General features: G+C 45.3%; 1 protein-coding gene across 2 annotated transcripts in view; it reads left to right on the top strand.

Annotated features, from left to right (window-relative positions):
• The window catches only part of MYO1E (myosin IE), a 616,637-nt gene that overhangs the window by 197,116 nt on the left and 400,348 nt on the right, over nucleotides 1-19,173 (top strand). For both annotated transcript variants that reach the window (XM_078685186.1, XM_078685185.1), the window contains exon 2: nucleotides 444-587. In XM_078685186.1, the coding sequence (XP_078541312.1) occupies nucleotides 444-587 (144 nt within the window). The remainder of the gene's footprint in view (nucleotides 1-443; nucleotides 588-19,173) is intronic.

Below are 19,173 nucleotides of genomic sequence, written 5' to 3'. Positions count from 1 at the left end.
AAGACTTATCAAAAAATATCTGAAGATTAAGCAGAGTCCAGGGTGTTCATCCAGGCAGGGGCTTGTGTGAGCTACGAGTCGATGTGCTTAACTGTCGTCAAGATTCATCTAACAGTTTATTGCAACATATGTACCCATTTTTGCAAATGTGACACTACGAACAGTATCAAAACTATCGTTGAAAAACAAACAATCCAAATACATGTGACTTTCTCTGCTCTCATGAACCACAGCACAAGCACGTACCAAGGATTGACTCATATGATGGGCAGAAAAATGCAGTTGTCATAATTGTAGTCCACTTCCCACAGTATTAAATGTAATGAATAGTATGTGACACCAAGAGAGGTAAAGCTCTCTTTGGCCAGACCTGGTGCTGTGCTGTCATGGGATTTGCTCAGTATCAGCAGCATGCATTGATGCTGTGTTTCCTCAACCTGCAGGGCAGCAAAGGACACTACAGGTACCACTGGCAGAGCCACAATGTCAAGCACAGCGGAGTGGACGACATGGTGCTGCTTTCGAAAATCACAGAAGACGCCATCGTGGAAAACTTGAAGAAACGCTACATGGATGACTACATTTTTGTATCCTTTCTTGGCTGGTCACTGCATGGTACCATTTGCTCGGAGAAGAATGGTAATGTACACATATTAATAATGTCTTACAATGAAATCACAAATGTATTAGCATGCACTTGTTTTCTTTACATGGTTTTATTGCAAAAACCATACTGCCCTTCTCTTGTGGTAAGAGGTTGATTTACTTGTCAGTTCTTAAAAGATCTGAACCAATGCTTCCTAGTCACAGAGAATTCGTCTGTGTGACATTCAATTCCACCAATTGTAGCTCATCTATGTGATTACAGAGTGGGGCCAAGCATATGAAAAACAGTCCTTATGGTGCCCCTGGGCTCGAGATAGCCACTAGCCCATGAGACGTAATAAAGCTTAAAACCATCAAAGATGGGTTGTGTGCGCCATAGCTTTCGGCCAGCACTGCCAAGTGTGGGTCTGTTCCAAGATACATTTGCAGAGGGGATGCTAAAGGACTCCCTTACAGCTCCTTCAGCTGTCCCTGAATACTTTCTATTAAGGCTCCCAGTTTTCCATTTGTACTGATTGTTGCATATATACTCAGAAAACAGACTGCTTCCTGGTCTACATTTAATTTTAATGACGGAAAAATACAGACATATGATTTACTTTTGATTGTATCTCCATGCTGTCATTCATGATCACCATATCAGTAGCCAATCACACTGACTGCAGAGGGAGCTAAAAGGGATGAGGTTTTCTAATGCGGAGTAAAGAGCTTTAAATGTGCATACGTAAATAGTACTGCAATGCTGATGTTATCAGGTGAGTGTACTGTTTTATTGTACCACAGTGCTTAGCACACTAAAACCATATTGGTATGTGTGCGTGCACTTATCAGTTAAATAAATGTGCATTTTCACTAATAGCAACTTCATTTTTCCAGAGGCTGAAAAATACGCATGGCTCAATACTCCCAAAAATAAATGTGGATTAATAAACATGAACTTAAAAATGTTAAACTTGTCATTCTTAATGGCCTCATTTTCTCTCTCATTCATATAGGTACCTTCTCTGTTGGACGGTAGAATGTCACATCCTTGATTGGCAGCACAGGGAGCTTTCCCTATTCGGGTCGTCAATGTAGTATAACAGGAGTTTATGCCCATTATCCTCTCATCACAGCAGTTAAAGCTGTGCTCTCACCTATTAGAAGCGGTTCTGCTTGACCAGGGTGGTGCACTACCCGACTCCGTCTGTTCTTTTATATATAAGTATTTTCTGTACATCAATTAGTAGTTTGTGCTATAATAAAGCAAAATCACCCATGACAATGGGAGAAACACTTAGAGGGAAAAAGGTTTCTTTGCAGCTGGGGCCACAGCCGGGGTGCCAGGGGTCTCAATACATACAAGGAAAATGAGTCTCTCTACCCACCTGGATGGACATTAAAGACACCGATAACTGCGGTGCATTGGGCCTCGACACCACTGCACCTGCTGCACTAATAACAGTTCTGCCCCAGGCTGGTGGAGTTAACACGTCATAGGATAGACAACTACTTCTGTGCGTCGAATATTCTTATGGCACCATTATCTTGGCAAGACTCCCCACAAAGTCGGTTCTAGCTTGTCTATGCATGCACGCCTTTCACGCCAGAGAATTTAAGCAAAGCGTGACCATTATTTCCCTGTTCCTTCCCAGAGTTGTTCCAGCATACATTTATGAAACACCTGCCCTCCTGTTTGCTGAGAGGAAAAAGGTTCATATTTACGATTTCACTCTCGAGCTTCATGTAGTGAGCCACCCGGCCCTAACGTGGAGACCCTTGACCCGGATGATGCATTCAACCCTCGGAGCCGGGATGGCCGGGGATATAAATAAAAGAGCGCGCGACCGCTTGGGGCCTTCGGTCCATACATTATTACTGCATGTGCTTCATTGTGTGACCTGCACTCCTAGAACCAGCGCCACCCTTGCAGCAGCTCGCCACACTTAGGACAGAGGTAGGGTGTTAACTCCTGAGCACTCTAACACAAGTGCTGCAGACTTGGAGTTAGAGATTAACACTTTGACAAAAAAAAGAAAACGATATTTACTGCAGTTTAAATGGACATGCATTTTTTGTAAAGGGGAAAATTAGGTTTTGCTAAAAAGGGCGAATGGTTGCATCTCATTGGGGAGAGGAGTTGGCATAATGGCTTGGGTGGTCGACTGGGGAACTCGGTTCGAGACTCGGCACTGACACTGAACATCCTGTGATTCTGGGCAAATCACTTAATCTCCCCGTGCCTAACAAAAATGAATGTGTCCCCATGTAATGCAACTGGTGCTATGTAAAGCGCTCTGAAAGCGCTCTGATACCCGATTCGGGTCAAGTATGCGCTATATAAAAAACTCTATAAAATCTCTTCGCTGTAATCTGGTGCTCTCTACGGCTCCTACGTGGAACACCTCACTGCCGGAGTGGTTGTTTCCATGTGGCCCAGTGCGCAGGAACATCAGGCCTGATGTTAGCTGGTGTTTTTCACATCCTATAAGACAACCTTTTACTCCAGAACAAGGGCTGTAGACACAAGAACAGCCTGACACCAACCAACCCTGGCCTTCACCACGCTTCCCTCAGCCACAATAGAACCAGACATGCCAACTCGTGAAACTTTTCACTGTGTGAGAAGGGGACGGGACCTCGGAGGGAGCGAAGATTGGTGCTGAGCACAGCCTGAAGCACTTTTAAATTCACTGCGTAGAAGGAGCACCCCCACCCCCAAGCCTCCACATACCCTGCGGCCAGGGCACAAGTCCTAAAAAAAAGAAGTGGGGGGAGTAACCTAGTTAGGCGGTATGAAAGGGACATTACGGCACGCGACATCACAGCGCACATCATGGCGCGCAACATCACATATGGCATCACAGGAATTGACATCATAGAAAGTGGCATCACAAGCCACGACTTTACAGGAACTGGCATCATCACAAGAAGTGACATCAGATCTAAAGCCCTCACATATATGTTTAGCAGGTCTATCATGTGTACGTTGGAGCGCATTGCAAGGATAATGGTCAGTGAGCTATGGAATATGATATGTGACTTCTACACCTTCTACACCTTACAATCCCCCAGTTTTATGTAACACATCCTGTACATTCATTTATAAATTTGTATAATTTATTGTACATGTAATATGCACATGTTGATGTAAAGCGCTCTGACAACCTGCATTACAATGAGTAGGGCTATACAAGAAAAAATAGTGGTACCTAAATAATACCTATTCCTCCTCAGGGGAAGTAAGCTCTATATAAATGCAATTTGCTTTGCGTAAATACTGGGAAAGACCAACACATCGGATATTGTTACAGTGCATGCATATCTCCTAAACAGGGACTGAACAAAGTGAAAAGCTACCTCTCTTAAGTATGTGTGAAGTGCTAACAATGTGTGAGCCTTTGTTTCCCCTTTGCTGCATTTGCCTCTAGGTGTGAGGCTCCTGACTGCTGCCAGCCAGGAGACTCAAACAAAAGGAGGCCTGATGTCTCCTCAAATTCAGCCTTTGTTATGGCCCAGAAGGAGTCTAAAATAAGAAGGCACTGTCTGGCCTGCACGCTGTTGCTTGTTGCAGATGGAAAGCAGACAACGTGCAGTCGCTGCTGAAAGTGTCCCGGTGTCTGAAAATTATACCGGGACGAGTTCAGCACATTAGTCAGTGGGGCCCAAATTCTGTGGACAGCATTTACCCTGTGAAAATAGTGGGTGGGTGCAGTCCACCCGCGTGTACCCCTGACTCGTGCCCTGCCTGCGCCAAAGACAAGACAGCTCTTGAAGCTGCTGCTGATGTCCTGGAGAGGTTTCACACCTGGTAAAGGACATCAGCTGAGCAGAACCTCCAAGCAATCAGCTGAAAGCCTGCTCTGCAGTGGTTGCCAGCTAATTGTGTGCCACCGTGTAATATCCCATGAGGCACAGGGTCAGACTGATTTGCATATGGCCATGTCTGAACTGGGGTGGCAGAGTGGTCTAAAGAACGGTGATGGATTAAACCCAGATCTGTTGACTGGGTGTGAATGTTTGATTGATTCAAATGCTCCGTCCATCACCACCCCCTTTTGTACCACCGTGTAATATCGGCTCCTCACCAGGTGATCGAGCGATGGGAGCTGAAATCGTGTGACAGAAGGTGGCAGAGTTAGAAGGTTTGATAGAACCTTCCCTGATACCAGACACCCACCCCTGCCCCATAACCTACATTGGCCCCCTTCCTCCCCTCACTTATTTAGCATCTGTTCCGATCATGTGCCAAATGGGAGTGGAACAGTCTTGGAATCAGGAATAGGATGCGGTAAATGACACGGTAGTACTGTATCATTGCAGCGTCTTTAGCATGGTGCAGGGGAGAAATTACCGACCAGAGTCAGTAATTCCAGCTCCCTTCTCCGTGCAACTGGTAATCAGAACTGTAGTAGCACTGGACATCTATACACGGTTTATCTGTGCCACGGGGCATACCACAGGACCCTACCGCCCCTGCAGTACAGGTGGGGGAAACCCTCCAGAGGACCCCAGCCCTCGATGTGGGGGGCTCCTATTCAGCCCAATGCCAATGAATATCTGTGAGATATGGAGGAATCAAGGCTCTCTCATCACATTCCGCAGGGTTCCCTATCACATTCCGCAGAGGGCCCCATCATTTTTCGCTACCCTTTGCTGTGTCAAGATTGTTGATTTTCTGCCCCTGGTATCTACCCTCGACTCGAGCCCTGATATGAACATATCTATGGGAGGGGCTTTTAAGCTGCCTCTAGCAAGACATAATAAAGAAACCGATTTTTTACATCGGCACTGAATCGAGCTATGCTTTCCTGTCGCTATTTAACTCTGAATTTGGTATCTATTTCTGCTCTTTCCCTTAAGGGTCCTTTCTGTACATTCTCTGATGTTCTCATCTATAATGCTAGCTCTTCTGTTAATCATTTACAAAAAAGGGGGTGACCCGGTGTCCCTCAGAACCTGGGTATTCAATAGTTAAGTAAGAAATTGGTTCTGTTGGGTAAGACAAATTATTTGAACTCTGCTCCTAGATGCAAATGAAAATCAGTTAATCATACACATTCTTGAATATAAATACAGGTACAGTTCTAAAAGCAAATCTAGTTCTTGCTTTAAGCACATTTCATTGCAGATTTTAATTGCTGCTCTTCTAAATTTTCCCTTTTAGCTTAATTAAGTGGACTCTTATTTTTTACATTAGATCCCATATGGATTTGGACATTACATGTTGAAAGCTTCTTTGTCCGTTTACATTGATTCTGCCATGCATGTAACATGAAATATACAGTGTTCCCCCTTCACCTTCTTGCCAAGAGCAGGATCTGCCTGGTGCACTGCTAATCTGCGTTTGTTCACTTTAAAGTTTCATGTTTTAGATGGCTGCATAATATATATTTATACATACCTTGAATCACGCCTTTCATAATAACCATAGAACATTGAACAAAGTGTGCATTCAGAAATATAATGTGCAAGTCTTTATACAGATAACCTATGCTTCACAGGACTGGTTTGTCTGTTGCCCTCCCTGGGTATTGGTTGAACCTTTTGCACTATGCTGCATATGGATTCACCTGTAGGCGCTGCAGGGCTCTCCGAGACAAGAAAAGGACTATATATACACAGAAGGGGCCTGAGAAGATTTGGAAGACCATCGAGGGAAAACTCCCCAGTCAAGTAACTCAATACACACAGGGCCCTCGGGTCTAGTGACGTGCGAATCTGCAAAAATGGGGACTAACTTACAGGGAGATGTCCCCGCAAGGACGGTATCCCTCACCCACCAATGCTGGCACACTTCATCATTGGGAATCCTCCTCGCACCATGAAGCCTAGTCATGGTGCGGGCTACAACCCCCTCACTGTATGGGAGTAGCTCAGGGATGATTTAATGGCGCAGTTATTACTAAAACCCAATGTGAGCTAAAAGGGTGTCGTAAGGCGTGCAGTGCAAGTGAGTTAGTGAATGAAAACTACAAGGTTCACCTTCTGACCTTTATTCTGGCTACCTTGTGCTAGGACTAAAAACAAAGATGTACGCATGAAATCATTAGATTCAGTCGTACTGGATAGTGATCGACATGTTTCAGCCAATGATCTGGCCAGTGTTGTGGCTTTCTTCAGGATCTCTAAATAGCTACTGCTGTGAAAAGTGTGGCAAAACAAGAGAGACAAAGTAATGCATCGGTTGTATTTGATAAAAAAACAGTGGTCCTGGAAAATCAAGAAGGCGGATTCACCAGTAAGATCTGCAATAGTCAGGCATCGTGACACATCTGTCCTTGGCAATTTGCCTAAGGTGCAAATGCAGCTCCAACCACTCTTGAGCAGGGAAGTCCCTGTCCAAGGGCTTACGCACCCGTAGTTCCACGCACAAGAGCGTGTGATTCTATGCAAAACACTTAATCTCTCGGGTGATAAATTGTTATATAAATATGCTGCTAGAGTAAAAGGCAAAATGTTAGGGAAATATAGTTCCACCAAAGCGGATGTTAACAGTATTTCGATGGCGGGAAACTGTTCAGAAGCGGAAGAGGAACAAGCATTGGTAAATGCAGGAACATATGCTAGAGCCAATAGAAATGGTGGAAAGGTAAGAAAAGAGAGGATGCAAGATGTAAGTCCCTTTTAAGTTTATATTGAAAACAATAGATTTTGCAAGCACAGTGCAAGAGCTGTGCAGGCGGATCCTAAAAATAGCAAAGGAATGAAGCAACACTATCTCAAAATGAGCTGCATTACACCATATAATTTGCAATTTCTTGCCGCATAATTTATGAATCCCTGCCGCATAATTCGGCTCTCTCCTGCCGCATAATTCCAGTGACCATGACTGTGCCCCGAGGGAAAACCTCCAAGGTGCATTCATTAGGTAGTAACATTTAAAACATTCCCACAACAAATGGCAGTGCAAGGGCCGTGAGCAGGGAGGCATGGCGCAATACCCAGGCTTGTGTTTTTCCAGATGTTTTCTTTTTCATTACAAATGTCTTCATGTGAAATCACAGTATTAATAAAAAGGAAAGAATGAGTCACTGTGTCTGTTTATATGTTGTGAAGTTTCAAGCCGCTCTGGGAGCCTATCTGCACCGGTCGCACTCTGGGGGCGTGGAACGGGTTCCTTTGACACTTGTCTTCTCCAGGCCAAAGACATCCCTGGAACCTGAGCAGGTCGCCGTGCACGGCTGTTAGTTCACCTCGGGTGATCAGTTTCATGTAATTTAGGGAGTGGTCGTCACACCTGGCTTTGTGTTCTGTGGGACGCGGTCATTTTCTCGACCCTTCTTGATATGGCGGGTTGTGGTGGTGCACAAATCAGGTTGTAAGGAGAAGCAGGTACCAATGTGTCGGTTTCTAAAGAAATGGATTACTTTTCGCTCTTTCATGCATATTGGATCTTCAATTCTCTCAGCCGTCGTGTTTATACAAAGCTGTACTTCGGATTGCTGACGGCACATTGTGTATTTCCTGTCACACTGGTGTTCACTAGCTCCATTCCACTCTGTGACTTCCATCCAGTCCTGGTTTTTCGACAAACAGCACTAAGCAGGTTGGGATTGCTATGGTCCTAGGTAAAACGGTGAGCATAAGTGTTAGGACTGCTAGCTGGCCTCTCATGACATGCGGCTGACATCTGTGGTGTGTGGACTGGCCACTGCCCCTTTGCATCATGAACCCAGTCACCCCTCCCACATTTACACGTGCTCTTCCTGTCTGCTCTTTGTACTGTCTTATGGTGCCAACCTTTCTCTGGCAGCAAATAATACCGCAGGCATGTGGCTGAATTAAAAAAAGAAATATCCCAGGGATCCTTCTGCAAAAGACATTTCAGGCCCCTCGTCACGCCTCTCACGCCTCAAGCAGTCTTAGTGGCCAGGATGGAGGCTGGCTTCTGAATCAATGAATTGTTAAAGGGACAGGAAAGAATTAGTGGTAATCCGTGCCACCCTGGGTGGCGAGCTGGGCTCTGCCGCTAAATGTGCCCGTTGTTTACCAACAGAGCTCACCACTTCAGAGGCTGCCAGCCACACAATGGCGGCTTGCTTTCGGGTTTGTTTTTGTACTTGAGGTCACACATATTAAAAAAAAAAGTAAATGCATGAGAGAGGTTGCAATGTCATAATGCAAAACAATGTGTAAAGTGCTTGTCCCTTTATCATGTAGGGAAGTAAATTTTAATGCTCATCGTGAAGTGCTGCAATGGTGCTGTGATGTATTTCTCCCCCTTTTCGCGGGTTGTCCACTGAGCTCTGTGGCAAACTGGGACTGTGGCATCAGTCGTGCCGGGGAACAGCCATGACAACGCGGAGATTACCCCGCACTGCCATTACAACGCGGGGATTATAACGAAAGTCGTTACAACGACTTTCGCTGGAGTGCGCTGTTGGATAGGGAATAGTTTAATTTTCTATCCAACACCTTCCCTACTGTCAACGTGGGCTGGAGTTGGAATAGAAAATTAAACTATTCTACTATCCAGCGCCCTTTGTTGTAATCCCCGCGTTGTAATGGCATGCGGGGTAAAAGCCCGCGTTGTAATGCCATACAACCGTCGTGCCTTCACTTTGACCATTGCACTAACCAGGGTCCCTCTTTGTGTTCCATGAGCATGAACCCATACCTCACTTCCAAGCAGAGAGACCGCAGGATTTCCCTCCCTGAAGTAGCATACGTCATCTCATGTCACATTTCGCTCGGTTGTCATTCATCGGTGTCCATCATAGGTTCAGAATGGTCCAGCCGATTTTCAGGGTAGCCGTAATCTTTGAAAGTGATTGCGCTGAGGTTCATTGTACATAAACATTTCTTGGGTACGTGTCTGAGTGTCTGGCCTGGATCTGGCTGTTCTGGGCGTACTTTGGGTAGGCCACTGGCAATCTGTGGCCTGGGGTTACATCTGTAGAGAGGGGCTGAGCCAGGTACCTCCAGGAGGGACGTTCAAGCTGAACTCTGCTACTCCACTGCTACTACAGGGTGATGGGGATATCCCTTGGGGGTGGACCTCAGACCAGTGTCGGAGGGACCATTCGTGAGGTGGGCCTGGGGGTATAGGATCGCCCCGCAGTTCTGGGTACATGAAAGTAAACACTCTGGTGCACCTTTTAAATACCTGATCTGCTGGTGAGCGTTATTTAAAAATAGGATCATAGCAAACCTGTCTTTTTGTATACATACACATCATGAAAAGTATTTGGACAGGTCTAATATACAAAGTATCTCGTAAGGATGCTCCACCCCCACCGTGCCTCCCTGTTGACGTTGGAAGAGCAAACTCTACATCATTATCAGATTGGTCGTTATTTGGGTAGTTTATGGGATAGTGGCTTTCAGGGGCGTGAGGTACTGACAACTTTGATAGCGGCTTTGAATTTGTCCGCTGTTGGGTGGGTTCTTGGTTCTCGACAGCTTGGTTAGAACTACACTCCAGTTAAACAGCTCAGCCGAGGGATAACTTGTTGTGTAACGCTGAATGGTTTGTCGAACCAAAGGTTAGTCAAACATTTAGAAATCTGCACCAGTTTTTGTTACACTTCCTCATGTCTTTTGGTGCCGTGTCCCAGGTGAGCGTTTCCCTGTTTTTTGGCTGACAATGATTGTGTAACTTCTCTGGAGCTTCTCTTCATATATTACTCTGTGAAGGTGAAGGTTGACATGGGTGTTTGCATTCTTGGCTCCTCTTTTCATCAGTAAATCCAAATCTGTTGTAAGTCCTAAGGCCTAGCTGCGCCAACTTGGCAATGTGCGCCTTTTTGGGTCTGGCTTGACAGCACAGCAGTCTGCATGACGTATTGTTGCCAGTTGTTTACAATGAAGCTAGAGTGAACTTTGGCCCCATCTAGAGGAGTGTTTTCTCTCACCTCCTACTATTGGCTGTTTGCTGTAACACTCCGCCTTCTAGGAAGTGCTTCCATTAGAATGCATAACACACTCAAAGTATACTCAACCATCACACTGTTTGTCACACTCTTTGTCTCATATATGCATTCAGTACAACACAGTTCTTTTTTGCTTCTCTGTGAGCCAGCATTGGCAAAGCCAATAAAACAGCATTTGTGTATGCAATACATGCAAACAGTATTTATGCATTCGTACCTGTGTAAGCACATTAAAGTCAGACCCGTTGGCTTTGCCATTGCTTATTTCTCTCTCTTGCCTCTTGCTTGATACGCTCTGCACCTCTGGTCCCAGTGGATTGACTGCAGCATTGTTCTTCGACTACTTAAGGGACTGGCATTCAGATTACCTGGGGCTATGAATACCTCTCCATTATGTGCAGGTGGGCCTCGGGCCTATTCACATGTCTTGCTGTCTGGGGTCAAAGGTGTGTGCCCTTTACATCAGCAGGTGGTTTTGATTTCTGAGAACCTGTCACAGACACTAAGCTGATGTCCTTATCTGCTCTGGGCTATCCAGCTGGGGCCTGTGTGCACTCTCTGTCTGTGTGCACTTGCATCATGTGCACCAACCACAGGGTAATTATACACCAGGTGGCTTTAATTATTCCAAGAAGTCATTGGTTTATCAATGGGATGCATGGCTCCAGTGTTTGACTGCCTATAACAGTCCAGGTTCAGAGCATGTGTGTGTGGTGGCATTTGAGTAGCAGTAACCTAGCTGGGAAGCAACAGAGCACTGTGTATAGCGAGGAGTGCGCTGTGCTGGGAGATGACTCAAGATGGCGTCCAACATGCGGCCATTTACATCTTTCAATCACACCATGACAATGCATATTTAACATTGAATCCCATGGGGCATGGGGAGAGTAAGTGATATGTGAAGAATCACGGAACTTTTACTCCGGTGCTGATTCTGGTATTTGAACTCTGGATCTCTGGTACCAAAACATAAGAGTGTTGGCGCTGTTCGCTTTAGAAGCAAAAGCCCTATTTGATAAGCTGTTTGTGCTCTTCAGTTCAACTATTGGGCCTGCAAAAAGCGTGAGATACAACCACCAGTCCACATTAGGTATTCTCAAAATGTTGATTTACACCTATAAAAAATGTGCTCATACATACTTTTTCAGGTGTCTACATCTTCACACAAGGGGCGGGAGGTGGAATCCCATGGCGGGTTCCCCCTGGAATACCGCGAACATTCACAATTTAATGTTCACATGTTTATTTACTCACAAAAGTTTCCTGTCCCTTTCCCTCCTGGTGTTTGTATCCAGATATTTACTCTTGTCAAAGGCAGGAGTACCTGTGCCCAAACCTGTGAAAGGCAGTAGTATCTGTTTCCAGGAATGGGGACAGTGCACCTCCAAAGTTGATGGACGGTTGTACCCATAGAGAACAAGCATTAGAAATGCAATCGGGCTCGGATTTATTTGAGATTGAGCTAATGGCATTGTAAATGCCAATGTCTTTTTGCCATGTGTTATGGAGTGTGTGCATGTGGTGTGTAGTGAAAGTATCTTGGTTGAATTGTAATTTTACCAATGGTGGCATGCTGTGCTTTATATGAATATGTTTAAAAGTAAAGTGTACCATACTGCGATTGCTTGGTGGAAAAGTGCACTGCCGGCTGGAGGTGTGTGTGCCTGGTGGAAGGGTGCACTGACGGCTGGTGGGTGTGTGCTTGGTAAAAGCGTGCACAGATGGATGATGGTTGTTGGTGTTTGTGCATGGTGAAAGCATTCATTGACGGCTGGGGGTGTGTTGTTGTGTGTGTTGTTTTCTGTGTGCTGGTGAGTGTGTGGTGGTGAGTCTGTGGGGGTGAGCCTGGGGAGTGAGTGTGGTGGTGAGTGTGTTGTGTTGAGTGGTGACAAGTGTGTGGTGTTGAGAGACTGAGGTGTGTGGTTTGTGTGTGCGTTATGTGTGTGTGGTGTATGTGTGTGTGGTGTTTTCTGCACACTCACACACTGCCCCTACACATTCACACACTGCTCACCCGCACACTCCCAATGTCACCCTGCATAGTCACACACTGTTTACCCTGCACACTCATTCTGCACACTCACACAATGTGCACCCTGACACACTGTCTCTGCAGTCACTCTGCACTCACTGTCACTCTGCACTCACTGTCACTCTGCACTCACTGTCACTCTGCACTCACTGTCACTCTGCACTCACTGTCACTCATTATCACTCTGCACTCACTGTCACTCTGCACTCACTGTCACTCTGCTGTCACTCTGCAATCACTGTCACTCTGCACTCATTGTCACTCTGCACTCACTGTCACTCTGCACTCACTGTCACTCTGCACTCACTGTCACTCTGCACTCACTGTCACTCTGCACTCACTGTCACTCTGCACTCACTCTGCACTCACTGTCACTCTGCACTCACTCTGCACTCACTCTACAGTCACTCTGCCCTCACTGTCACTCTGCACTCACTGTCACTCTGCCGTCACTCTGCAATCACTGTCACTCTGCACTCATTGTCACTCTGCACTCACTGTCACTCTGCACTCACTGTCACTCTGCACTCACTGTCACTCTGCACTCACTCTGCACTCACTCTACAGTCACTCTGCACTCACTGTCACTCTGCACTCACTGTCACTCTGCACTAACTGTCACTCTGCACTCTACAGTCACTCTGCACTCTACAGTCACTCTGCACTCACTGTCACTATGCACTCACTGTCACTCTGCACTCACTGTCACTCTGCACTCACTGTCACTCTGCACTCACTCTGCACTCACTGTCACTCTGCACTCACTCTGCACTCACTCTACAGTCACTCTGCCCTCACTGTCACTCTGCCCTCACTGTCACTCTGCACTCACTGTCACTCTGCACTCACTGTCACTCTGCACTCACTGTCACTCTGCACTCACTGTCACTCTGCTGTCACTCTGCACTCACTGTCACTCTGCACTCACTGTCACTCTGCACTCACTGTCACTCTGCTGTCACTCTGCACTCACTGTCACTCTGCACTCACTGTCACTCTGCACTCACTGTCACTCTGCTGTCACTCTGCACTCACTGTCACTCTGCACTCACTGTAACTCTGCACTCACTGTCACTCTGCACTCACTGTCACTCTACAGTCACTCTGCCCTCACTGTCACTCTGCCCTCACTGTCACTCTGCCCTCACTGTCACTCTGCCCTCACTGTCACTCTGCACTCACTGTCACTCTGCACTCACTGTCACTCTGCACTCACTGTCACTCTGCACTCACTGTCACTCTGCACTCTGCTGTCACTCTGCACTCACTGTCACTCTGCACTCACTGTCACTCTGCTGTCACTCTGCACTCACTGTCACTCTGCACTCACTGTCACTCTGCTGTCACTCTGCACTCACTGTCACTCTGCACTCACTGTCACTCACTGTCACTCTGCACTCACTCTGCACTCACTCTACAGTCACTCTGCACTCACTGTCACTCTGCACTCACTGTCACTCTGCACTCACTGTCACTCTGCTGTCACTCTGCACTCACTGTCACTCTGCACTCACTGTCACTCTGCACTCACTGTCACTCTGCACTCGCTGTCACTCTGCACTCGCTGTCACTCTGCACTCGCTGTCACTCTGCACTCACTGTCACTCTGCACTCACTGTCACTCTGCACTCACTCTGCACTCACTCTGCACTCACTGTCACTCTGCACTCACTGTCACTCTGCACTCACTGTCACTCTGCACTCAGTCTGCACTCACTGTCACTCTGCACTCAGTCTGCACTCACTGTCACTCTGCACTCAGTCTGCACTCACTGCCACTCTGCACTCTCAATCTGCACTCTCAAACTGCACTCTCAATCTGCACTCTCAAACTGCACTCTCAAACTGCACTCTCCACTCTCAATCTGCACTCTGCACTCTCAAACTGCACTCTCAAACTGCAATCTGCACTCTGCAATCTGATTCTGCACTATCAATCTGCACTCTCAATCTGCACTCTCGAGTCTCATACTGCACTCTCAAACTGCACTCTCAAACTGCACTCTCAAACTGCACTCTCAACTCTCATACTGCACTCTCAAACTACACTCTCAAACTGCACTCTCAAACTGCACTCTCAAACTGCACTCTCAAACTGCACTCTCAATCTGCACTCTCAAACTGCACTCTCCACTCTCAAACTGCACTCTGCACTCTCAAACTGCACTCTCAAACTGCACTCTCAAACTGCAATCTGCACTCTGCACTCTGATTCTGCACTCTCAATCTGCACTATCAATCTGCACTCTCAATCTGCACTCTCAAGTCTCATACTGCACTCTCAAACTGCACTCTCAAACTGCACTCTCAAACTGCACTCTCAATCTGCACTCTCAAACTGCACTCTCAAACTGCACTCTCAAACTGCACTCTCAATCTGCACTCTCCACTCTCAAACTGCACTCTGCACTTCGTTGTCACTAAGGCCTTTCTTTTGGAACTGTGGCACATTTGGGTGAAATAGATTATATCTGTGAAGACTTTCTGTTTTATGAAACATTGTCTGTTGTGTACAGCCATGATAGTTACAGTACGTGTTAACAGCCAGCTAAACTGTGTGTTATATGGGCTTATCAAGCTATTGAGGGTTTCTGATTGACCCAAGATTGAACACTGCCTTTTAAAAATATCAATATCACCTCAAAACTGCATTATGAAAATATAACATGTTACATGCACAGACTTGGCATCCATTTTTAGAAATATTATACAATGTATTTTTTTTTACATTTTTGTAACTTTGTATTAAGGTGATGTTGTGAAATTGACGGTTTCTGATAGAGCCTAAGAACGAAGGTTCACAGTGTATAAAGAGCATAAGGAAGACAGCATCACTGGAATATACTACGTTAAAACGTAAGCAATTCTTAGAAACCTTAAATGATGCAATTTTTTGCGTTTTCAATGGTGGGAAAAACGGTAAACAAGAAGTAACCTGAAAAGAACCCAATCACGTGATTTTATCAGATTATTGGTAGATGAAAAGGAACAGTTGCAGCTCTATCGGTAAACCATAGGGCACCCCAGTTCTATTTACTATTGTCTGTTGCCATAGATACGCATCGTGATGAACCTTATTAGTGGATGTGGCCCTTTACAATGAGTTGCAGCTGGGGACCATTGTTGATAGTGACACTCCTCACAAGCATTTCTAGTTACTGAATGTGAGAACAACCATTGCCGGGCGCGGCCCATCTGCCTCATCATTTCCTGGGAATGGCTGAACACCGACCTGCCTGCCTTAAAATGGGGCCACAACGTAGTTCCTGTTTATTTACAAGGAAACTAGGAACGCGAATCAAGTCTTTTACTCCTGAAAGGTTGCTTTACAAGTCGGTTGCCGTCTTTCCATGCGCTAATGTTAGTTAACTTCCATTTATTTTTATTATCACGTAGTTGCTTCTAGAAGTTAGCCATCTGTTGGGCTGAAAACTGTCTGCCACCCTTTTTTTGCGGTGATTTTCTTTTCTCTAAAGATTTTACAAACAGGGTTTTTATACAAAGTGACAAAACAAATTAAGTCGGAAGTATTTGTTAGAAAAAACACTTTGGCTAATCCATTCAGAAAAGATGTAGTTGCCAGTTGATAACAAACTACAGAATGCGAGTCACTTATCCTTAACCAACACGGTCTCTTTAAGCAAACCACAACCTGATTTGACGAAGAATAAACGTCAGCGTCACAAATACATCATTAAACACCTTGCGGATGTGCATTTAATGTAAATAAAGTGCGCATGACGTGGTTTAGGGAGTAGATTTGTTTGACGTGATAAGTGTTTTTGAGTCTACCTGGAATCAGCTCAGAAATGTTAGCGGAAGAGGAGAGAGGCGGGGCAGAATCTATATGAATGAAACAGCTAGAAATACCACACGGCAGCTCTGACTGTACAAAGGCTCTGGGGCAGTGATTCAAATGTCAGATGTGACATTTTACTGCAGTTCTATGCATCGGCCGTGAACTGGCGCTGGTAGCAGTTGTCACCCCCCGGCTACAAAGCATTCCCTTGATGCAGTCAGGGAAGGTTGTCAAAAGAAACTGAGCGCGTAGAAAAAAAATGTTCAAAACCTCATGCACTTTTAATTCAGCGCAGCTGAGACATCTTTGCGGTGGGCGCAAGGGAGGAGAGGGCCAGGAGCTGTCGTTTCTAATTCAGTGCACCCATGTATTGTTATAAATCTCTTTCCCTGTCTTTCCCGATCCACTACAAGGGAAGTCGATCCTTCTTCTCAAATAATAAACAAGAACAAGGAAGCTGCGCGCTGAGCGCTGCAGAATTGTGAACGCGCCCGGCCATCTGGATTCACTAACGGAGGCACCCTGACAGCTCCTAATTATAATTTATGTACTTCTTTGCGCAAGCACGCACGAAATATGCCCAAAATGGCGGAACAAAACTACATTTACCCTATCACTTCAAGCCTATTAAAACGAAAACACAAGGAAGACGAATCACTGGCCAGATGACAGAAAACGCTAAGGAATGTGTGGAATTCCTCTCACCAAGGCCCTAAGGATACTTCTTCTTTTTTTTCTTATAACATTAGGATCTCGAAACTCCTCCCCCACTTACAGTGGGGAGGAGTCCGAGCCCTAAAAACATTAGAAACGCAGTTGCACTGCAGCCTTGCATTTCTGCATGCAAACATGCGCGCCATGTATATTTACACGTTCAAACATGTGGGCCATGTGTATTTTCACATGCAAACATGTGGGCCGTGTGTATTTTCACGTGCAAAAATGCTTTCGATGGTCCTACATGCAATTCAGAATGGAAACCAGGGGTTTTCCTGGCAACCTGCAACAGTCATTGCTTCCTAGGTGCACTTCCGGACTCTTTTGGGAATTCCACATTTTAAAATTTTTATTCCAAAAATAGACAGAAAACTACTATATGAATGTTGCCATTTTTTTAAATCATGTCCTAGATGTCTGCTGGTGCCCCAGCTGAACTTTGAGGAATCAGATGTATCTAGGCAACTAAACCAGATGCAACCTGAGTTTTTCCCTTAAGTCCATAATGTAATTGACCGTATTTACAAGGTAGTGGTTGACATATTTTTGTTTTTTTGTATTACAGTAGCTTGCATCTGCTCTTTTTTTGGAATGGGGCCTTTGAAACAACAATTTTGTTCAATATCCACTTCAGATCTCAGGATTTCATGTGTGCTCTTTTCCTACCCTCGCCCTCGTTGTGTGAATGCCAGAGCCACAGATGTGATGTATGGGGAGCCTGCTGAGCACTGACAGGCATAGGGTGATGTTTTCACATTAAATCGTGTGTTTTCAGCTCAGCAAAGACACGCCTTTGCAGACAGGAAGGTGTGGTCCATCTGTACTCAGTAAAGGTCATAAATGAGCTTGTTCTGCTGCTGACAACGCCCAGTCAGAGCTTCATGGCCACTGGGCGCCTTGTCATAGGCTCTCAGATGGGAGGCGGTAGGAGTCTTGCTTTGTTCCAGGGTGCAGTCTGCCTGCAGACCACATAAACCCTGCGTGCCTTGGATAATCACAACCCTGTGCAAGCATCACTTCTCTTCATTCTTTTAAATGTCATCTCATCCGGCCATCCAGCGGATCCACCTTTTTAGGTCTGGCTTGAAAGTGCATCTGTCTAGTTGATCTAGAGTTGCCAATTCAAGTGACTTTATAAAGCGCTCTATAAATGCAAACCTATTTCCCTCTTCTATCCCTCCACTATCCTCCTCAATCCAAAGAATTGCCTAACATATCCATCACTCAAATCACTTTCATATTTCACTATATTAATTCACCACTAAACCTTTACGGGTTCCGGAGTAGTGTACTATTCGCTGAGAAAGCGCTTTGACACCTTGTCAGGGGTAGTAAGCGCTATATAATACAATATAATAGAGTGAGCTTCGCTCCACCCAGAGGAGTATATCTTTCTCACCATATGCTATCAACTGTTTGGTTTTTAACATCGCTCCCTGTTGAGTACTTGCATTACAGTGCCTCGGGGACTTTTTACATTTCATAGTACACTGAAACATCATGATACATTAAATTCTTCATCTCATAGATGCATTTGTACACCAAAAGCAATGTTGTCATTTTATTTTCACTGCAGCAGTCTGTTTTTTTAAATGACTCAAAATGCGAGCCAGGCCGTTTGGCATAGACAATGATTGTTCCCTATGTAGGCTACACTCTTACTGGGAAGTTTGCAAGGCTTTGACCAACGATGTTAAAAGTATTCTCTACTTAGTATTTGTCAGATTGTACAAGCTAATCCCTTTTTAAAAAAAAACTTTTATTCTCACTGGAACGAACCCATGCAGTGTTCATTTCTAGAGCCAACTTCCATCTGGCACAAAAAGCGATCCTTTCTCTAGTTTGCCAAATGGTTTGGCTGAGTTAGGTGTGTGCTTGGCATCCATGAAAATCGCACGTTTTCAGACCAGAATTACTTTTTTTGATCCTCTAAACGTCATAGTCATCTCTGGTACAAGAGGGCAAGATGTACGGCACATTTTCAGTATATCCACTATCTATGTAAATAGTTCCCTTTGAGTCCATCTTATGTCAATTTTATTTTCCGGCCATATTCTGGATATCTGACATGGATTAGAATCACAACAGTGCCAGGAGACAATATGAAGATAAAACAAATCTAAATTTGCACATACAGATCATACAGCAGGTCTGCATGAGTACAG

The sequence above is a fragment of the Lissotriton helveticus genome, chromosome 3_2 (assembly GCF_964261635.1).
Source record: "Lissotriton helveticus chromosome 3_2, aLisHel1.1, whole genome shotgun sequence".
Lineage (NCBI taxonomy): Eukaryota > Metazoa > Chordata > Amphibia > Caudata > Salamandridae > Lissotriton > Lissotriton helveticus.
This window is presented reverse-complemented; position numbering and strand designations above follow the sequence as displayed.